General features: G+C 37.5%; 1 protein-coding gene across 1 annotated transcript in view; it reads left to right on the top strand.

Moving 5' to 3' along the window:
- The window catches only part of AGMO (alkylglycerol monooxygenase), a 192023-nt gene that overhangs the window by 66266 nt on the left and 105821 nt on the right, over nt 1–19936 (top strand). Inside the window, exons 4-5 of the mRNA XM_055709039.1 lie at nt 10678–10781; nt 16636–16731. Coding sequence (XP_055565014.1) covers nt 10678–10781; nt 16636–16731 — 200 coding nt within the window. The remainder of the gene's footprint in view (nt 1–10677; nt 10782–16635; nt 16732–19936) is intronic.

Raw genomic sequence — 19936 nt, 5'->3', positions numbered from 1 at the left:
ACTGCAACAGTATTCAACTAGTAATCATTTATTAATATTTTTTGGGAAAAGGAAACGGAATGTCAAGTAACTTCTCTGGCTGATGGTCAGAGTTCCATCAGTAGCAATGGACGCTCAAGTGAAAAGCTTTCTTAAAGGCTTTTTCATGCCTTTTTGCTGAATGTGTTTGATCATGCCAATACCTGGACCCCCATGGATGGCTTGTGTAGACCTAATTTAGGCATGTCTGTGTTCCCTGCTGAAGGGACAGGGCAGGGACTGGTGGGAGATAAAACCTTGAGGATAGCATTCTGGTGCTAGAGGCATCCTTCTAGCTGACGTGCTTAAAGGGTGGGCTTTACCAGATGGATCCCAAGCTGGTGGGGTATGGAGGCAAGTTTATGTCCCCCTTTTTTTTTTTCACCTTCACACTGAGGCTGCATGCTTTGACAGTTGCCTGTTCTGGTCTCTTTATCTAATCCATCTCTCTACATGGCTTCCATGTCCTTCTTGTTAGAATGATAAACGGGAAAGGCTATTAAAGTTTCAGTGTGCTTAACAGTGTCCAGAGACAATCTATTGTATGACAGGTGCAACAATAGGTAGTTACTTGATGGACGCAGAGGATCTATAGTCAGCTATGTGCTTTTTAGGAATGGGAGTTTAAATCCTGACGATGCTGGTCCAAATGTATTCTGTAGAAGCACAGATTTCCTTTCTTCATGCATCATATACTCTGTAAATAAGCAATATAACTGCCATATACAATGGATTTATGGCTGTTAAATAAACACATGGTATCTGTTACTATATTGGTTCTTTTTGATTCTCGGAGAAATAATTTGACACTTGTTAAACAAATGTATAAATAAATATGGGTCATCCATCTCACTAAAAACCTGAGCTTGATTTCAAAGGGTTAACTGTCCTTTGTTTTGAATTGTATAATAATATATAATGAAGTTGTTTCAAAATCTGTTAAAGTTAATGGGTATTTTTCACCTGAATTCAGTAAGTTTTGGATCAGGTCCGTAGAGAGCACAAAACTAAAGTGTCTGTGCGGCTCTTTCTATGGTTTGCAAATCCACAAAGGAGTGGGACAAAAGTTGGATGTGGGGTTTTTTTTTTTCCCCTAGAGTATTTTTAAAGTCTATTTAAGCAGGTTGATGTCCCCCAGGCATTCCTTATATCTCAGTACATTTCAATAGATTTGTTTGCAAACAGTCTGCATTTCCGTATACCTGTAATTCAGAAACTTGGCTTAATAAATCATCTAAAATACTCTGCAAGAGAAAACTATGTAGAGTTAATTCCTCTTTTACACCAGAATAACTCCATTGACTTATCAGTGCTATGGCTTACTGTATCTGGCTTGGAAAAATGAAGAACTGACTGACTGAATGAATGCAGGGATTCAACCTACAAGGTAGAAGTTACGTGAAGGGGGCATTGATATTTCCTTTGAAAAAAAGTATGTTTATGCCTTTGAGTTGGAGGACTTCTAATTCATTCCAGTTCATCCTTTGGTTTTGTGTTTTGTTTTTGGTTGGAGATTGTGGGGTTTTTTTCTCCTCTGTGTGTGTGTTTCTCTAGCATTCTTTAAATTTATTGTTCTGAGGAGCAAAAAGTAAGATTAATGTGGCTGAGTTCCTATCAGTTATTGTTTTCTTCCTAATATCCTGCAGTTTTATGTTGCTTTAACGTATGCACTTTCAGAGTTTTGAACATTGTGGGAAAAGGTTTCACTGGCATCCATTCTTGCCATTAAAGTGCTTCCCATCTGAATATTGCCTGCCAAAGTATGTGGTATCCTGCAGAGCAAGAGGATGAGGACATAGATTGCAATGAAGCTGAACAGTTTGCACTTCCTAACGGTGACACCAGACATCAATCTTTTGTAGAGACAGCCCAGAATACAGGAGAATAAGAACTCTCACCCCCACTCCCCCACCAAAAAAAAAAAAACCCAAAACAAAAGGAGAATTATCTTCTCTTCTTTCCACTTCATTCCAGCAGTTTCCTTCTAAGATCCTCCAAGATGAATATGTTCTCAAATTGCATAAGCTGACATTTTGGTGGCTGAGACTCTTTTCATTTATTTTTTTTTCCTTCCCCGAAAGCATTCAAGGAAAAAAAAAAAAGTAGGTTCTCCGAAGTAACTTTTTTTTTTAAAAATAAAAAGAATTTATTTAATTTAGTCTCAGTTCTCTTTATCATCAAGCTAAGGAGTAGAGTGCTAATTTGGTCACAGTTAATGCATTTTGCACATTTATGCCACAGTTTGACATCAGTATTCAGTAACACTAAGTTATATTGTACAGGTTGGCAAATGCTCAGAACTAAAGATTGCGAGTGCTGTAATCAGCCATATTTGGAGAAGCTTGAGTCAAGTCTGCAGTTTCTATAAAGTGGCACAGATCTGTAGAAGTCACTTTGCACCAGCTGCTGAGGATCTTCTCCTTTACGCAGGAATTTGTTGCAGGTTTTTATTTTAAGATATAAATCTAATTTCACCAACAGGAAGATTTATATTTGTGCAATTAATGAGCCATTTGCTCCCCTTTGTAGTAAAAAAGGTGCAGAAAGAGCTAAGTGCTGCAAAAAATTGCTACATCAGTGAGCTGCAGAAGTTAACATATACTGTGTCGTTCAGTTAGGAGACTGTGAGGATGTAAGGTGGATGAAACTTGCTATAACTAGTAGGAGCCCTCACTGAAGAAGAGATAGTTGAAAAACCTGAGCCCAATATTGGTGAGAAATGCTTGACAGGGCGTGGGGCTGTGTTCATAAACAGGATTTTATGCTATGATTTAGTTATCCAGGGCAACTTTTTTTTTTTTTTTTTTTTTTTTTTGGTACAAATCAGAGCTGTTTGTCAGATTCCTGCACCTAAAGAATCTGTTATGAAAGTCAGAAAAACTGGAAAACAGGGTGCCTGAATCAAGCCTTATACACTCACAAAGGACACAAGTGACAGCGTAAGAGCTGCCACCATCATGGTTCCTTATGATCCAGAGACTCAGAGCTTTGCTGCAGAGATCATTTAGAGCTCTGGCAAACAAAACTTTATCCAGCTGCAGAGCTGCTCCCAGCAGCTAGGGAACTTGAACAATTAGATCCAGAAAGATGTGAGAAACGGGTTGGTTAGGCAAGTTGGTATAGCAGAATTTGTGTGTGACCTGCTGTGTACTGAAAGACTTGTTAAATATTCCACTATTTTCAGGGGTTACATACAAACATGCTAATAAGACTTCTGTGTTTTCCTTCTGTTTGTTTCTTCATCTTCTTAATTTTTCCTTGTGGAAGTGTCCAAATCCAACGTTTCCAATGCTAAAATTGCTTTGGATTGTTTATCGTCTCAGTATCTTTCCCCACAAAGGAATGCACATTCATTTTTCTATTACGACTATGAGTGAAGTCAGAGATTGAGTCACTGTGAATTAATTTCTGAATCCTTACCTAATAACCTTTATTCCTCTGTGGTTTTCCATGGCATGTGTGGAAAGAGACTGCTCAATTCCTGGCAACTGTATGAGAAGCTCACAGACCATGTGATGGGACTGTCCTTATGTAATTACCTGGGACTCTTACTCTTGTTTACATTGATATAACTATGCTGCATGAAGTTTGTTTGACCCAGGCAGCTTAGCCTTCAAGGGAACTAGTCCTACTAGAAGGGACTGAGCCTTCAGGTACGCTGTGCTTTTTTCTAGCCTTTCCCTTGATGGTTTATGCTTATGCAGATGCCAGGAAATAACACAGGGCGTGTATGGGTTGAGAGGACCATTATTTTTTGACTGGTCAGTCTCTGCTTTTCTAACCATGTGATACCTTAAATATTTTACAGATTCAGAAGTTTATTTCAGTATAATTCACAGTCCCCCAGATTCTTGCTAAGAGGGGATGTGATCTGGCCTGTTGTTTGTTCTGGGTAGCATATGTAATGCTTTGGCTTGTCTTGATTCTTCCCACGTTTCCCTAGACCATTCTGCATCTTAAGTTTTGCAGATCTTATTGTGGATTTTTCGTGTGGGAGCAGTTTTGTGTTTTCAACTGGTATGGCAGCAGATCAAGCAGGAGGTTTTGGCTTGTGCGCAGATTCTGGAGGCAGGTTTTGTAGAAGGTTGCACTGATTTTTGGCTTGTAAGCCATGGGACCATATACCATGTGTTACTTGATTATAAGTTAGCCCACTCATGAAATAGTTTGCTGACCACATATGGTAACTTAAGAAGAGGTCTGAAAAACAGAGATAATACTGAACAAAGCACAGAAAAAGCACTTATCTCATTACGGAAGGATCAGATGTGGAATGCCTAGTGAAATTTCCTAGTTAAGCTGCTGGATTGCAACCATGTAGGTTACAGAGCATCTTGTGGTAGCGTTATTTTCTGTTTAACACTGGCTGTGTGACATGTTGTATGATTGCTTATTCTGGGTACCACAATATATTTCATTTCAATATGACCAAATAGGACTAAATAATGTTGAGGCTGAGGAGGTGCTTCTGTGTTGTTCCACTTCTCCTGACACGGAACCTCTGGGAGCAAAGGTTAACGTAGACTGTTTTTCCTATTATTCTAAGCAGTAGTGGAAGTCCAACTTTCTAAATGCTGAGAATTGGTCTGTGTCAGGTACATACACAGATTGATCCTTCTCAAGAAAAATATGCAGAAGAAGAAAGCTGAAAAAATTGTTGGAAGCTCTATAATGAATCAAATCTAATTCACCAGTTGAACTCAGATCTCCTTACAGCTAGTATTTTGATTTACACGTGATCATCCTGAGAATATAAACTGCTAACGCTCATTGTGGCCAAGGCCACAGTGTAAGAAAAATTTTGTTATTAAAAAACTGAACCAAAACAAAAAACACCCCCACCCACCCCCCCCCCCAAAAAAAAAAAAAAGAAAAAGAAAAAAAAAAGAAGTGTATGTTTCCTTGTATACATGCTTCTTTGTGTGTGGTATATGAAAATCTTCCAGATAAATTCCTTGGATCTAATCTTGTTCTTATTTAACCTACACAAGTCTGCACTTATGCTAGCATAACTAAGAAAAGAATTTGTTCCTATAAGAATTATATTTCTAGTAAGAAGGAAGCAGAGGCTTTTGACAAATAAGGTATTTTGCAACTCTTATTGAGCAACACTAAAACAAAAAATGTTAAGTTGGATCAGAAGAGCAACAAAAGAGGGACTGCACCACTACAGACTAAACAGGAGAGTCATGTGTAGGTCATATCTACTTCTGTTGTGGACTAATCTGTGTAGGTAGGTTTCTGTTTTCCTGTCACGTGTAATGGATTCTAGGGTGGCTTCCCAGTTTTAATAAGGGCATCCACTCTGGGTCCCAAAATACAGTTTTTTAGCCAAATTTATTTAAAAAATCCAGTAATTGTCCCTCCCAAAACCAAAACTTAAGTGGTGCTCTGTTTCGGTGGTTATTCATCCAATGATAGCGTAGAATCCTGTGGGTAATGAAACTCTTTGAAAAAGCCCTGTATGAGAAGAGATTTATTCAAATATTTCAGAAGCATCAACAGAAGAAATCCAACAGAAGAAATCAGAACAAGGCAGGAAGCTAGTAAATTATCAGTTTTATTGTAAATAAGAAAAACTAGTAGTTTAGTGGAGAAATTATTTAAACACTGTGTATTCTTCTCTGTTTGATCTTTGTAGGGAGGGTTGAAATGCATAGAAAAGGAACGATGGGAAGTTCTACCTTCCAGGCCCTTTTCCATTCCTCAGTCATCCTGGGATTTCTAGCAATTCTGACTGGAGAAAAGTAGACCCATGAGATGATCCTGTTTCTGTTGCTTGTGGGTGAATGCAGCACAGAGAACCTGCTCTGCAGCGCTGCAGTTCACAGCTGCTCTAGGAAGCCGCAGTTTTGATGCAGGGGTTGGCAGGGATCACGCTGGCGGTGAGGGGTTTCTGGCCGCGTGCTTGGCTTTGTGGAGTTCATCATAACATGGTAATCTGTGGCACAGCAAATGTCATTTTGCTATCTTCTGAGTTTCTAGTTAGGTAAATTGCAGTTCAGTTCCTCGTTGAATACTGAAGGTATCTAATCTTGTAAAAGATGGCAAACATAGTGAAACTGAAGGTTTTGTTTAAATTTAAGTAGATGCCAAGGGGAAACTTTCACCTGTTCTCATAGCTAGTGTCAGCATTGACTGAAAGAGAATGGAAAATGTACATGACTTAGCATGTGGATGTATGTCTAAATCCTCTGTATTTTTTTTTTCCACTCTACTTTAGATCCAGGTTTTATAAAGCTGTGCACAAAGAAATTACCCCCTTTTAATTAAAAGGTCTGTCTAACATTTTCTGTTCACTGAAGAGTTATCAAATCTTTACCGTTTTGCTGATTTTGAGGATTGTGTAAAATGTTTGTTTTCGTTGACATCACTCCTTGAAGTGACTAGTTTTTTTGGCATACATATTTTTCTCTTGCTGTTAATCTAAATGTATTGGGCTGTGAAAATCATGAGAAGCCACAGAAATGAACAACAGTGTCTCTTTTTGAACTCTCTGCATTATGTAATCTTGAAGAGAAATCTTATGTGTATGATGACCAGTTTCTATTACCACGAAAGAAATAATTCAGAAGTAGTGAAATACGACCCAGGCATTGAATCTGTTTTTGGGTCTCACAAAAGGGAATTTGGTTAGTGCCAAAAAATGAATTTGAAATAGAAAAAAATTAAAGATAGGTAGGATCACTGATTGCCATACCAATATGATTGTATGGTGAAACATTACTTTTTATGTTTTAATTAGGAGGAGGAGGGAGGGAAGAAGTGGAAAAGAAGGATAACATAATTAATCTTTCTTCTTTCTGGAAAACCCAGAAAAAAAGATAAAGTGGGACTGCTGCAAAAAACCTGGCTCCAGCTTCTTGATGATTAGTATTGCAAGGCTGCTATTAAGTTCCCCTAAAGCCTCCCATTTCTCTCTTCTATCAGTAGGATTCATATACCAAACTAATGCTAAAAAAGACAAATTTCATTCTTCCTTTAGAATTAGTATTAGGATACAAATAACCGCTTGGAGCTCACTGGTTTTAGCAGCTGCAGGTCTGACTGAGATATCTTCATGGAGACTTAAAGAGCTAAAGCAAAAACTGAGGGCCCTATGATAACCTGTTGATCATCCAGCAATTCCTGTGTAGCACCAATTTCCTTTCCTTCTTCATTTATCTACATCCTTCATTCTTTTTTGGGGATTACATGTTGATTCTTTTGCTTTTTATATTGAGTAATGGAAGAAAATATTCATTGATTCTGCACAATGGTAATAATAATGTATTAAACAATAATTAACTCCAGCAGCAAGATGTAGTTGTTCTGTTCCTCCCCAGATGCAAAAAGCTTGTCAGGTCTCCACCAATTAACAGGAACCTGGGGAAAGCCACATCAGGAAAGGAGGTCCTTGCTGTGCTAGGTTTTAATTTCTATTAACTTCCCTCAGAACTACATAAAAGGAAATGCCACGTTTATGTTCTGTTAGTTTTTAAAACAGCAGACAATGAGGAAGGCTTCCAAGACCCAACTGGGTTCAGTACTTGGGAACGTAAAGCTGGCCCTACTGTGAGCAGGAGGTTGGACTACAGACCTCCTGTGGTTCTCTCCAGCCAAAATTAGCCTATGACTCTATGATGTTCACTCTTCTGAATCAATAAATTGTTTTTGTGCATATGGGTAGTGAAGTTATGTAGTTTTTAAAATTGTATTTACCAATCATATTTGACTTGGAAAACATCAAAAACTCTATTAGAGCATTGTCTGGGTGGCTCCTCCAATTCCATTGCCTACTTTTTTCTTGTAGTTTCACAGGAGAATTTGACTGGAGAAATACACAAAATGCAGTAATACTTCCTGTTTCCTACATAGACTTTTTTAAAAAAAAAAAAAAAAAAAATCTGTGTTGGAATTGGCCATATGTCAGTCTTGCTTGCTTTTTTTGGCCATTATGCAAAAACAGATTTAAGAAAATGCATCTGAGAGAACCTTTATAATTTTAATTTCATTCAAGTAACTTCTCTCATTTTGTTTCAGGTTATCATCATTATGAATAAAAAGGTGAAACCCCAACTCTTCTATAGACGCATAAAAATACATTTTGGTTTCTGTCACAGGTAGTCGGTGAGCAGGCAGCTGTATTCCTTGAAGAGTGCTTGGTCTGTTTCTTACATTTCTGAGATGTCTTCTAGGCATTGCGATTGTAATATTTTTAATGTACTAATGGTCACAGACTGAGTTTTGGGGTGATCTATTTGACATTTCTTCATAATGTTATTCTTTTGCTTCAAACAAAAAGTTGTTGATGATCAGTTTCTTCAGATAAATTTTAAAGGCAAAAATTATTTCTGATTGTCAACTCTGCCTGTTTGCCAAGGAATTTAGCATAGTCTGTACCATTGATGTCAGCAAGAATAGGATTAAGGAGCAGGATTTAATTTACTTAGCTGTAACAGAAGAAGTCAGAAATAGATTTAGCAGTTAAGTTACTTGTGGCGGTATTGTTTGTTGATGTCCCTAATATTCCTTTGGTGTATTTTTGAATAATAGATAGTTTAAGTTGACTCGCACATCTGAAAGATTAACTTTTTACCAATATTCAGTTACCTTATTCCATATTCTTGTTAGTGTAAGAGGCAGTTTAACTGAAAAATGAATGCTAATAAAATGCCTTTTTAGTAATTCATTTTGAAAACCATTTGACCTTAACTACAATGAGAGTAGACTGTAAAAATCATCATAGATTCCCTTCCTTGAACTTTTCATAATGCTGAAAAATGACTGAGGGAAAGAAGCAAGATCCAGTTACTGTACCCTGTTTGCACAGCTGTACTTCATTGAGCCGAGGCTTGTGTTACACACAGTTTGTGATAGGAAGTAAATGCTTTTAAAACAGCTAAAGAGACAGGTCTTTAACCTCCACCTTTTCAGATGCTTTGTTCACTCATTTAGCTTCTGTTGAGGTCTTGGGAAACATTTCAAATACAAATTATTACTGTGTACTGAAGCTCACCTGAATAATTCATCTCCTAGTGAGCTCATTAGGCAGAGATGCATTAAGGTGATGTTGTGATATTTTTGAGTGAGAGATCACTAATTCTTGATATCGTGAACAATTTTTCCTTCAGGAACAAATGCATTTAAAGAAGGAAGAATTCTCAGACTGAGCATTAAGTGTTTTATGATAGTTGAAATTACAGTATTAATTCAGCAATTGTAAGGATCTTCAAGGACTTAGAGGACATTGAAGAATGTTGTTGTCATGTGAATTACCAAACTGTCAAAATTCATTAGTTCTTTCAAAAGTTCTCAGTTTCTAGCATACAAGACTGTTACCTCGTGTTATGACTCTCTTGTCTCCTGAAATGGTGAAGACACCTTGAGATTCATTAAGAGGATTTTTTTAACATTACTTTACATTGCCAGTACATGTTAATCATTAGACCTAAACTATACCTAAACTATTTGATGTAATCCTGGCACCAGATAATTTCAGGACTTTAAACACACATTATAAGATCATTCTGTGAATGTGATTCTAATGCCTGTGAAAGGCACTTCTCTAATTGCTCTGGTGAAACAAGTCAGTGGCAGTGGGAGTTGCGCAGCTGGCAGCCAGCCAATTAACTTTTAATTTATGTAATCAGCTGAGGCTTTGTGTACACTTCATCCCTAGAAATACAGGTGACCTTCCATTTAGGTTTATGCCAAATAGGCATTATTTGGGCTGCATTAACCACCCACTTTCTGATTTTGCTATAATTAAGGTCATCCTCATAGCTATACATCTGATGGCCATGAACATTTCTGCCTTAACCTCCCACTTGAGACTGCACAAGTATCAATATACACTGCAGAGGGGCCACCCAGATCTGCACCTAATGAGAAAATGCCTTGAAATACAATCAGGAGTTTGAAGTACGCTTCTTCACTGCAGTGTATGAGAGGTGTCATGCCTTCAGAGGACACGGCCGACACTGGTTTTGCCCTTATTCCAGCGCCTTTTTTTGAACTGTAACACCACAGAGGCACCGCTCTGCTGTGGCGGGTCCGGAGCCCCCAGCAAGCAGCCGTTTGTTTTGCCATTTGTCACTAGTGGGCAGGCAGAGGCTGTGTTTGCGGTCTGTGGTATAAGAGGCCTTGAAGATTTACGTGTTCCAGAAAACGGTAAGCATAACAGTAGACACCAGTTAAGTTGTTTAAATTTGAACTGTAAGAGTTCTGGAACGCTTTGTGTCCCCTTCTAGGCTTAAAATGTAACTTCAGTAAACAAACACAGGCATGAAAGCATCCTCAGTGCTCATCCCTCTGAACCCCATAACAGAGCTCCTATAGACTCACATTATCAGGACTCAGCTCAGGCTTTCTGGCTGTTTTAACTCTAATCACAAATCCTTCTGCTCTTCCAACGATGATTTTAGCTCCTGCCACAGCCTCACCTTTGTCAGCATGAAAATTACGCTGACTTGTGTCCACTTACTGACATTTAACCCAGCCTACCCAAACTCAGCTCTGAGCATTAGGTTTTATTACTGCTATACTATGGTAAAATAGCTAAGTGTAAGTTGGGAAATTAGTTGCTTTTAGCTTAAGGAAAAAAGTAAAAAGGCCTTGAGAAACAAATGTTGCTTTGTTCTCTAGTACATACCTCATTAGAAATTATGTGTTTTGCAGAGGTTAATATTCTGTGGGCAGCGCACCAAGTACATCATAGTTCTGAAGATTACAACTTATTCACAGCCTTGAGACAATCTATACTGCAGAAATACACCTCCTGGGTAAGTTGCACAAGACCTGACAAACTGATTAATATCAACAATAATTACTAAAAGTGAAAACACAGTGTTTATTTTCCTTCAAAGAGAAACATACAAAATTTTTAAGATGTTTGACACTGAAAGCACAGAAGTTGAAACTGAAGAATCTGAGAATCATAAGCTTTAAAAATACATTAATTAAGGCTTTTACAACAAACTTGAAAAGAGATACAGTATTTAAGTTTAAGAAGGCTAATTATAAACCTCATAACTTTTTGAGCAAAATGGATACTTTTTTCATTTGGTTATTCATACATAAGTACTGGAAAAGATCAGAATATAACATAACTACTCTAGTCGGTGTAACTGAAAGATGCAGAGAAAGAAATCATTGCTAAAGATTGCTTTGGACGTGCAGATGTATTTATTTGTCTCTGCTCATTCATGCCATGTTTTAGTACTGCAGTTAGTAAGGACAGTATCCCACTTCTTTTACCTAATGTTATTTCAGATATCATTTATATTAAATGGTGAGCTGTGTACATATGCAGTATAAGTGTAGTACTCATTTAGAGATTTAAAAATGTATATTTCTAAACACATTCATAAATGTAACATACTATTTAGCGTTCAGTTGGGCCCAGGATAACTGCGGATTCCTCAGTTGTGCTCTCGTGTTCTATTTTAACTCTTTTTTTTTTTTTTTTTTTTAAACTCGGGTTTTAGTTTGTTTGGTTTTTTTTTGTTGTTTTGTTGGTCTTTGTTTTTTTCAAAAAAGAATAATAACTTCAAAATTTTAATTTTCAGAGTTAGAGTTCAAAACCAATATTCAATGCATTTTTGTATATATAAAACATATAAATGCTTTTCTCCAGTGAGGTATAATACTGGTGGTGGAGGAAACCCACAGTCCTTTGGCAGTCTCTACCGCTAAACTATAAATGACTCAAAGCCAAGACTGTGTGCTCACACATGCAAATCCAGTGTAACTCCATTAATTTTGGTAAAGTTAGTCTAGATTTATGCTCACATAACTGAGCGTGGACTTAGCCTGTTGTTCATAGCTGTTTGAAGCTGATGACAATAAATGAGTTACAGCGCTAGGTTCCAAAAAAATGACTAGTTCCTCTGCAAATTGTGAAACAGATACTGCTTCTTACATTTGTTTCTTAAAGTCTTCTGTGTAAATTCTTGTTATTTTTTTATTCAGAAAAGAATCATCTGATGTTAGTAGACTGCCTCAAATGTAAATGACCGTAATGAACAATAGCGGAAGGGATGCATCTCTGTCACAACTCTGCTTCCTATGTAAATACTGCCATGTTAAAGATTTAACCTTTGTACATAGACCCTTGGGACCATATGTGCAAATGCTTAACAAAAACAATAATTCAAAAAAGACAAAAAGCCTGTGTGTACATATGGGTGCGTGCATGAGCACTTTGCCTGCCTGTGTGGGTTTGAGGATGATACTTCAGAGAGCATAAAATATTTAGGCAGGCCAATATGTCTCTGCTGCCTTAGATTCTGAAGACCATCCTCAGGACCACACTGGTATCACTCAGCAAATAATACATGTACATTCAAAATTTATTTGCTTTGAGCAAAGGGAAACAAACCAAGGAATCTGTGATACTTCTGTGTGCAGTGGTTTTTTTTCACCTGATATATGGTATTAGCTGAAACATTTGATTAATTTAAATATTGGTTTCCCTTCCACCAGAACTTTTGAGAAATATGCCAGTTTTATTTCTCCAAAGCCTTACTGTGCATGAACACAATTCTTGCTAATTTTTGTAGCCCTGCTATTTTTTTGAACTGCCATACTTGTCCAAAACCCCATGGATGCATCTGCCTCGAAGCTGAAACTCAGTGAAGCCTTTAGTTAATCTTTGAGAGTGAGCTGATGTTGCTGAATGTGTGCTGTTGAATGCAGTTTGACATCCAGTTTTGTGGAGGCTGTGAGAAAGTTGTGGTGGATGGTGTGGGATTGTGGGACTGTTCTGCTGCCAGCTCTGTATGTGTTTTAAGTTAAACGTTGTAAGATAAATAAATCAGCATATTAATCTGTGTGGGTTGTGCTCAAGCTGATTGAAAAGATGTGAAATGAAAGAGAAGAGGAAAAACATGTTTGAAATACAATCAGTGATGTGAGATGTTCTGAACTTGGAACCAAATGCGTATTGCTTCATGTTGTTTGCACACACCAAGTGCTTGTTGCTCCAGTGGAGGGGCCATAGAGAAGCAGACCTGCTGTTGAGACTGAGAGGTGGTTTGGAGTGCATTTTGTGGGAAAAAAGTGTGGTAGAAAAAAATGTATATGCATTTTTAAGAAGAAATCATCAAGTTAATGCTACATTAATACATACTGATGAAACAGTTGAATTTTGTGTAATTGTTAAAGGAAAGAGTTGCACATACACCTTGAAAAGTTATGATTTAATTCTTTGAGTATCAGTTCTCAACATTCCTCCAAGGGCAAGATTTTATTGCAAGTATTAGATCCATAATAATTTGATAGCTTTAGACTATACATTTAGATAAAGCATTGAATTCTGCCTTGTTGGTTTAGAAGCAGTGGAAACATCTATATATAAATCTGGAAAGGGAATAGCTAATGCTGTTCTTTACAGCACAAAGTTAACTTCTTTTCTACTGAGGAGTCTGGCATGTCTGAGATCTGTAAGGCAAGGGTTTTGGTTTTAATCCTTACCTCTAACTCCTGCAGAATATTCACAGAAGTGTAGGCCACCTGAACTAGCTGCTGGCAGCTGCCCTGCAGCCCCTCCATGGGCCACATCGGCAGGTGGCCCCGGAGACCCAGTGCGGAGATGGAGGGGCTCAGTGCAGGAAACTCATCCCTCCTGCTAAACCTCAGGAGTTTCAGATTTTTTTCCCTGTCTGTAGTGGAAGTGTTTAGAAGTTTTTACTTACAAATGAGAGGGAGGAAGTCGGAGAGCGTGCAGGGGGCAATGCCTTAAGCTGCAGGCACGCAGCTGTGGTGCAACAGCCCCAGGTAGGAAGCCCTCTCCATGCCCTCACTGAGCGCCTTTCCCATCAGGTTATCAGTTATTGTGGTGCGCTCTCAATCTCTGTTGCTGAATCCACAAGTGGGAAAAGATCTGTGAGTGTGATAAACGTTTTTCAGCAGTTTTAGCCAGAAATTCCATCTTGGAGCCAGGAAAACTTTTCTTCTACAGATTAGTGGAAGCTGGTACATTCCCATGAAATGTTTTGATTTGGCGAATTGGCATTTCCAGTGAAAAACTATTTAGTAATTTATACACCCCCACCCCCGACATTTCTCTTGTTGTTTCAGTGGAACCACAAATAGGAGAAACCAAATCTTTTGTTTGGGAGAGGTTTTCATTCCTCTCCATGGGTTCTACTTCTGTAAATGATCTTTGAAATCCTTTTTGTACAAAACAAAGCTCCCATTGCAAGGAAACAGAGGCAGTTAGGAAAGCATTCTCCATTGTCAGTCTCAAATTTACCTGTAGATTTATATAAAACTTCCCTCATCTCGCCACTTAGAAGGGAAATCCTAGTACTCATTGTGAGAAGTAGGTTAGAAAATAAATATGAAGATGATCCTTTCTTCCTCTCAGAGTCATATGTAAATGCCACCAAATCACCTCTGATACATTTAGGGAAAAAGCATATAATTTTTAAACCTGCTTTCAGTCCTGCAACCACTTCCATGAATAATCTGAAAACCATACTTTTTTTTTTTTAATCAACTTCTCAATTCCTTTTAAAAAATTTCCTGCCTCTTATCGTGCCATTAGACAGGTACAATCAATAATAAGAAAAAACTGCAGTACCTTTACTTAAATGTGGCTGTGTCCCCTACTCCTTTGTTGCCATCTTTTTAAGATAACCTCTGAGAAAATCCATGCCAGCCTTATGGCTGTTGTGGCACAAGTGTCTCTGTCTCTCTGTCTCTCTCTCTCGTAGCTCGCCTACTTTCAATAATTAAATAGTAAGGGGGTCCAGGTTAGCAGAAGGTGGAAGAAGGAACTCGGAAAAGAGGTTGACTCCATGCTAGTGTTTAGGGCGTTTCTTGTAAAGTCTGGGAGGCTTGCACTACATTTCTGTTCTAGAGCATGGAGAATTGTGGGTTTGAAAGTTGCTCTTCTGTTTAGTAGTCTTCTGCACACGGCAGTCTGGACTGTGCTTTTAATTCTTAAAGAAGTCTCTTGCCCACTTCTACTCCAGAACTTCATGCCTGAATGCTACATCCCCTCAGTGTCATTTACTGGCTCCCACCTTGGGTAAGAGTTCCTATGAATTTTTGTGAGTTCACTTAGACTAGAGTGATTCTTAGGGACTGAATGTGCAAATTTCACCTTCAAAATATATTTTGCTTTCTTTTTTGTTTTATAGATGTTATGTGAACACCTCAGCCTTTGAGAATCAGGTTGATTAAAAGAAAATAGCTGTTTACATTATTTCCTCTAAGCTCAGCATAATCCTTCTACCACCTTTTAATGTCTTTATTTCTTGGAAAAGAACTTTCAAGATATTCAACCAGAAATGCCCCATGTGTATTTTCTGGAGCAGCTGTGATCCATGAAGCCTTTGAATGTAGTTTTTGCAGTTGCTGCTGTCCCAGCCCTACCAGGTGATACTGCAGGGACTTAAGGGTTTCCTTCTAGTTCTTCAGTCACTTTCCGGTTGAAACCAGCAGACTGTGCTGGGATTGCAGGGCCTTACTCCTCCACTGGCTTGTGACCGGGGTATATGGCTGTGGTGACTTTCTCAAGAGCATCAATCGCATTGTGGGGACAGGGGTGCAGTGCTTTCTCAGCCCCGGGGTGACATCTTACCTGTTGGGCAGGCCTCTTGGCAGTGACTGAGCCATTAACTGCTGGGAGCAGACCTACGCTAAAGGGATTCCTGGTTCAGGAGACCTGCCATGGCTATGAGATTGCTCTTTCTGGTGTTCAGAGAATTGGTTTGCATGAGCAGGACAATAGGAATTGGAAAACAGATTTTGTTAATTTTGCTTTGTTTCACAGGGAGCTATTATCTGCTATCCAGATTTTCCCTGAGTGCTAAAGAGATTTAAAGTTTCGAAGATACCTCTGCTACTGTGTGGTTTAGAAAAAAATATCTCTATTTTATGAAAGGATTAACTTCTTAATGAAGCTGGTATAACACAATGTCAGGTAGGAGAAAAAAAATTCCTTTTTTCTGAAGAAAGCAGACTGACTTTTAAAACGTGAAGGTCTTGAAAGTCTTTTTCTATTGCTCAGCTAGTTAAGCAATTAATGGTGAAATTCCTGGGACTTTACCCTGTAGGTAAGTTACCAGCATCTTTTCTAAGCAAGCAGTTTTTTGAAACTGTTTTCATGGTAGTGCATCTTTAGAACTTGGCAATGTATCGAGGCTTCAAGGGAGATGCTGTGAGAAAGTCAGGGTGAGAATTTGTAATTAACTTTGAAAGCCAAGTAAACTGCCTTGCCCTTAAGGTGCTCACGTAGGGAGTTCACATGGAAAAGCTATAGTGTTATCGATTTACACCTTGCTTACTCTATGGTAATTCTCCCATATAAGTGAACCCTTCGTGTCAAGGATATGTTGCTGTCTACTCCGTATAGTACACAGAATAAACATCTAATCACAGGATTTTCTGATTTTTCTTTATTTTTCTACTTGCTTAGTATGACTTTCTGGAAATTACTTTTGCATCAATTTATGTCTCATTTGCTACAGCACATCTAGTAGTAACATAATAATCAATATCTGTTCTGTATGGAGGTATTAGAAGAAGCAATTATCTTGTGCAATACTTTGAGCTCCTGAGATAGTGCTTTGTTATATCATCACAAGTATAGAATATCTAATGTATATTTTCTTTCTCATTTTTCAGATTTTCAACTTGCCAATGGCTCTTTTCATTCCCCCTTCAGTGTTTGCTGTTCATCTACAGTTTAATCTGCTTTACCAGTTTTGGATACATACAGAGGTAAACCAGGTTTTTAAGCCATACCTAAACAGTTAGCCTGAACAGTGTCCTGGAAATCCACTAGCAGCTGATTTATTGTGTAAGAAAAATCTTTGTCTGACTTCTTTAAGGAGAAACATCTGTTCATTTTTATTCCTTTTTCTGAATATATATTGCTAAGTTTATAAGAAGCAATGAGGCCAGTTGGTCCCAATTAGATTAAAAAAAAAAAGTAACTGTAAGGAATCAAAACTTTTTGCTATTTTAATACAATATTTTCCTATCTTGCAGCTTATTAAACATTTTTGGCAGATACTGAAACTGATTTCATTTCTAAGATAAATATTTTAGGGGAAAATATCCAAAACCCAGTGCTTCTTAAAGATCATTTAGAGTTGCAACTGAAATCAGATATTGTTCCCTTTTTAGTGCAAATAATTATCAGCCAAAAAATGTTCTTTGATTATCTGATGGCTATTTGTTTATGACTGCACCTGTTTGTTTGTTTTGTGAGTGCTTAGACCATATCTAGTTTAGTTACATATACAGTTAATAACCCACTGTAATTAGTAAGCAGTTTCTCACACTTCTCAGGTAGTTGAATGCCCTTCTGCCTTCTCCCTTGCACTACAGTAGAGGTGTTTAAAGTATCCCATGTTATGTGTCAGTAGCATATTTCTCAGTAGCCCCTAGTGGGCTGTGGGCTAATTACAACACTTTATTCTGATTATTCTGACTATACAGGTGCCTTTTTCCCTCTGTAGTTACATTATGCGATCTATAGGACAATCCTTTTGGAAGGCAATTTTATTTTCTTTATCTTCCATTTTAGGTGATTGCATTGCTTCCATTACAGGTTTTGTTTTCTTTTTCTCTTTCCTGTGTGGTTCTTTAAGGAAAAAAAAAAAAAAAAAAGAAAAAAGAAAAAGAGGAATGAAGCTACTTAGACTAACCCAATAGCAAACTTCTGTTGTTGAAATTTCACATTGGTTGGGCACATTTCTAAAATCATTAATACACGTCTGATGCTCTGCAACACCATGTGACTAAAAAAGGCTTAAAGTGTGACACATCACCAGAACTGGCATAAACTCAAGAAATACACAATTAAGCTTGTCAAAATGTTTTGAAAAAATCTGAACACTTTGAAATTATACCAAATGGTATCGTATGGTAGCAAAGTTTCTTTGACTATGCCTCAGGTTCCCCAACTGTGTCTTGCCATTAAGAAAAATATAATATGCCTCACTTATGTCTTCTCTGCTGTCTGAAGCCATTTCTTCCTTGGCTGAGAGGTTTCCAACATTCTACTGTGGAGCAGTAACTCAATGAGCCTCAGCACTCGTGCCACATTGTGTGTCTAAAGTTTCTAAAGTGAATTTCAGAGGCTTATGAGTTGCCTCTAAAGTGCTAAATCCTTCATAGGACTTAAAAGGAATTTCCATAGTGTATGTGCAATGTGCCAAGTTTAGACACTAGTCTAAACAAAAATGAATTTCATTCCCAATGAAAAGATAAGCACTCCTTACTATGAAATTATTGTGCCAGTAGAAAAAAATAGATCTTTTGTACTGATCCAGTTGATCCAATCATAGATCTTTGTTTCTAAGGGAAGTAATTCTTAATGTTGATATTGTTGATTTTGTAGTGCAGCTGAAATTAGTTGAAATGCGTTGAAGTTATGTTTTAAGGTAAAAAATTATGTCAAAATAGAAATAGAGTTACACCACGTATTAGCAGATTTCCTGCTCTCAAGGGCAAGAGCATAACAGAAAAGAGCAGGGAAAGGAAGGGAAATGGTAGCAGCTATTGCAGCCATGCACATTTAGATTAGCCAATATTTTTTGTGAAATGAATATGACACATCACCATTATACTGTTGGGGGTTTTTGCAATAACTATTAGAATTTAACTGTTTAAAACTGTGGCATCTCTAATGTTGTGGTTTGTTGTTTTTTTTCTCGGTCTTTTTGCTGAATGTTAACAGTTATAATTATCTTAAACAGATTATAATAAAATTAAAATCCTTTTCGTACGTCTCAGTTTCCAGCAGTTTCCCAACATACGAGGTTTGTTTTGGTCTGCAGGCCTGGGGTTATATATAAAACAGCATCCTGTCTCAGTGACTGCTACTGAGATTCATCATCCCCCAGCAGCTCTGGTGTCCTCTGGGAGCCCATCGTGGGTGCTGTTACAGGGTGACAGTAAACGTTATTAGGGGTCTAGTGGAGATACACTTTATTATTTCTATTCTGCCCATGCAAGATGTAATGGTTTGCTTCTAAAATGCAGGAGCGTTTGATAAGAAAAGTTAAGTTTGTCCACAGATTTCTATTGTTTTTAGTCAGTGTTGATGTTTCTTATAGACAAGATTTGGCCCCATATTGACTAGTCAAGTATGTTTGGAATTTGTAACTTCACGACTTTTGATTGTACATCAGTCTCCTTCAGAAAGAAAATCTAGGAAGATACAGATCTCTTTTCTTTAATAGGCAATTTATTTTTTTTTATAGCACTGGAAAGCTTTATAAAGTTTATGCACAACTTACTATTTTACACAAGAAAAAAACTATGATATGTAAGTAATAGGAAAGAATAAAAGTATATCAGAGTTTCTGAGGGAAGATATTTTGGTTTGGGGGTAATTGAAATTTAAATCAGTAATTACAAGAGAACGATCATGCAGTGCTGAACCCTTCTATGCCATGTTTCAGCCTAGGACAAAAGTTTATAGCCAAAGTATGATGCCTGATATTTGCCTGTACTTTAAATTTGAATGTGTCCAGTGTTGTTTCAAACAATGCTGAGGGAAGTTTCTTGTGTTTCAACTTTGACCTTCTTCAAGATTTGTTACATCATTTTTTGTCCAGTTTTCCTACCAGCAGATCTATTTTATTTTTTTTTTTTATTTTATTTTATTTTAACGCAAGTGGCTCATATATTCTTGAGAAGACAGTATACCAAATCATCAAGATGAAAAGTACCCACTCATTCTATCTCACTGAGACGTATTTCCTGCATACTTGGTATGCATTAGCTTTTGGTCTTTTTTATATAAAAGAGTACAGCATTTTAATAAATTTTATATGAAGATTACACCATGCCGTTATTTTAATATTGCAGACCTTTTATTATTACTAAAATCAGAATGGGCTATTGATACAGGGAAGGCATTTATATAATTAATAAAGAAAGGTTGGGTGGGCTAGATTGAAAGCATGACTTT

Source organism: Falco cherrug, chromosome 4 (assembly GCF_023634085.1).
Source record: "Falco cherrug isolate bFalChe1 chromosome 4, bFalChe1.pri, whole genome shotgun sequence".
Taxonomy (NCBI): Eukaryota; Metazoa; Chordata; class Aves; order Falconiformes; family Falconidae; genus Falco; species Falco cherrug.
This window is presented reverse-complemented; position numbering and strand designations above follow the sequence as displayed.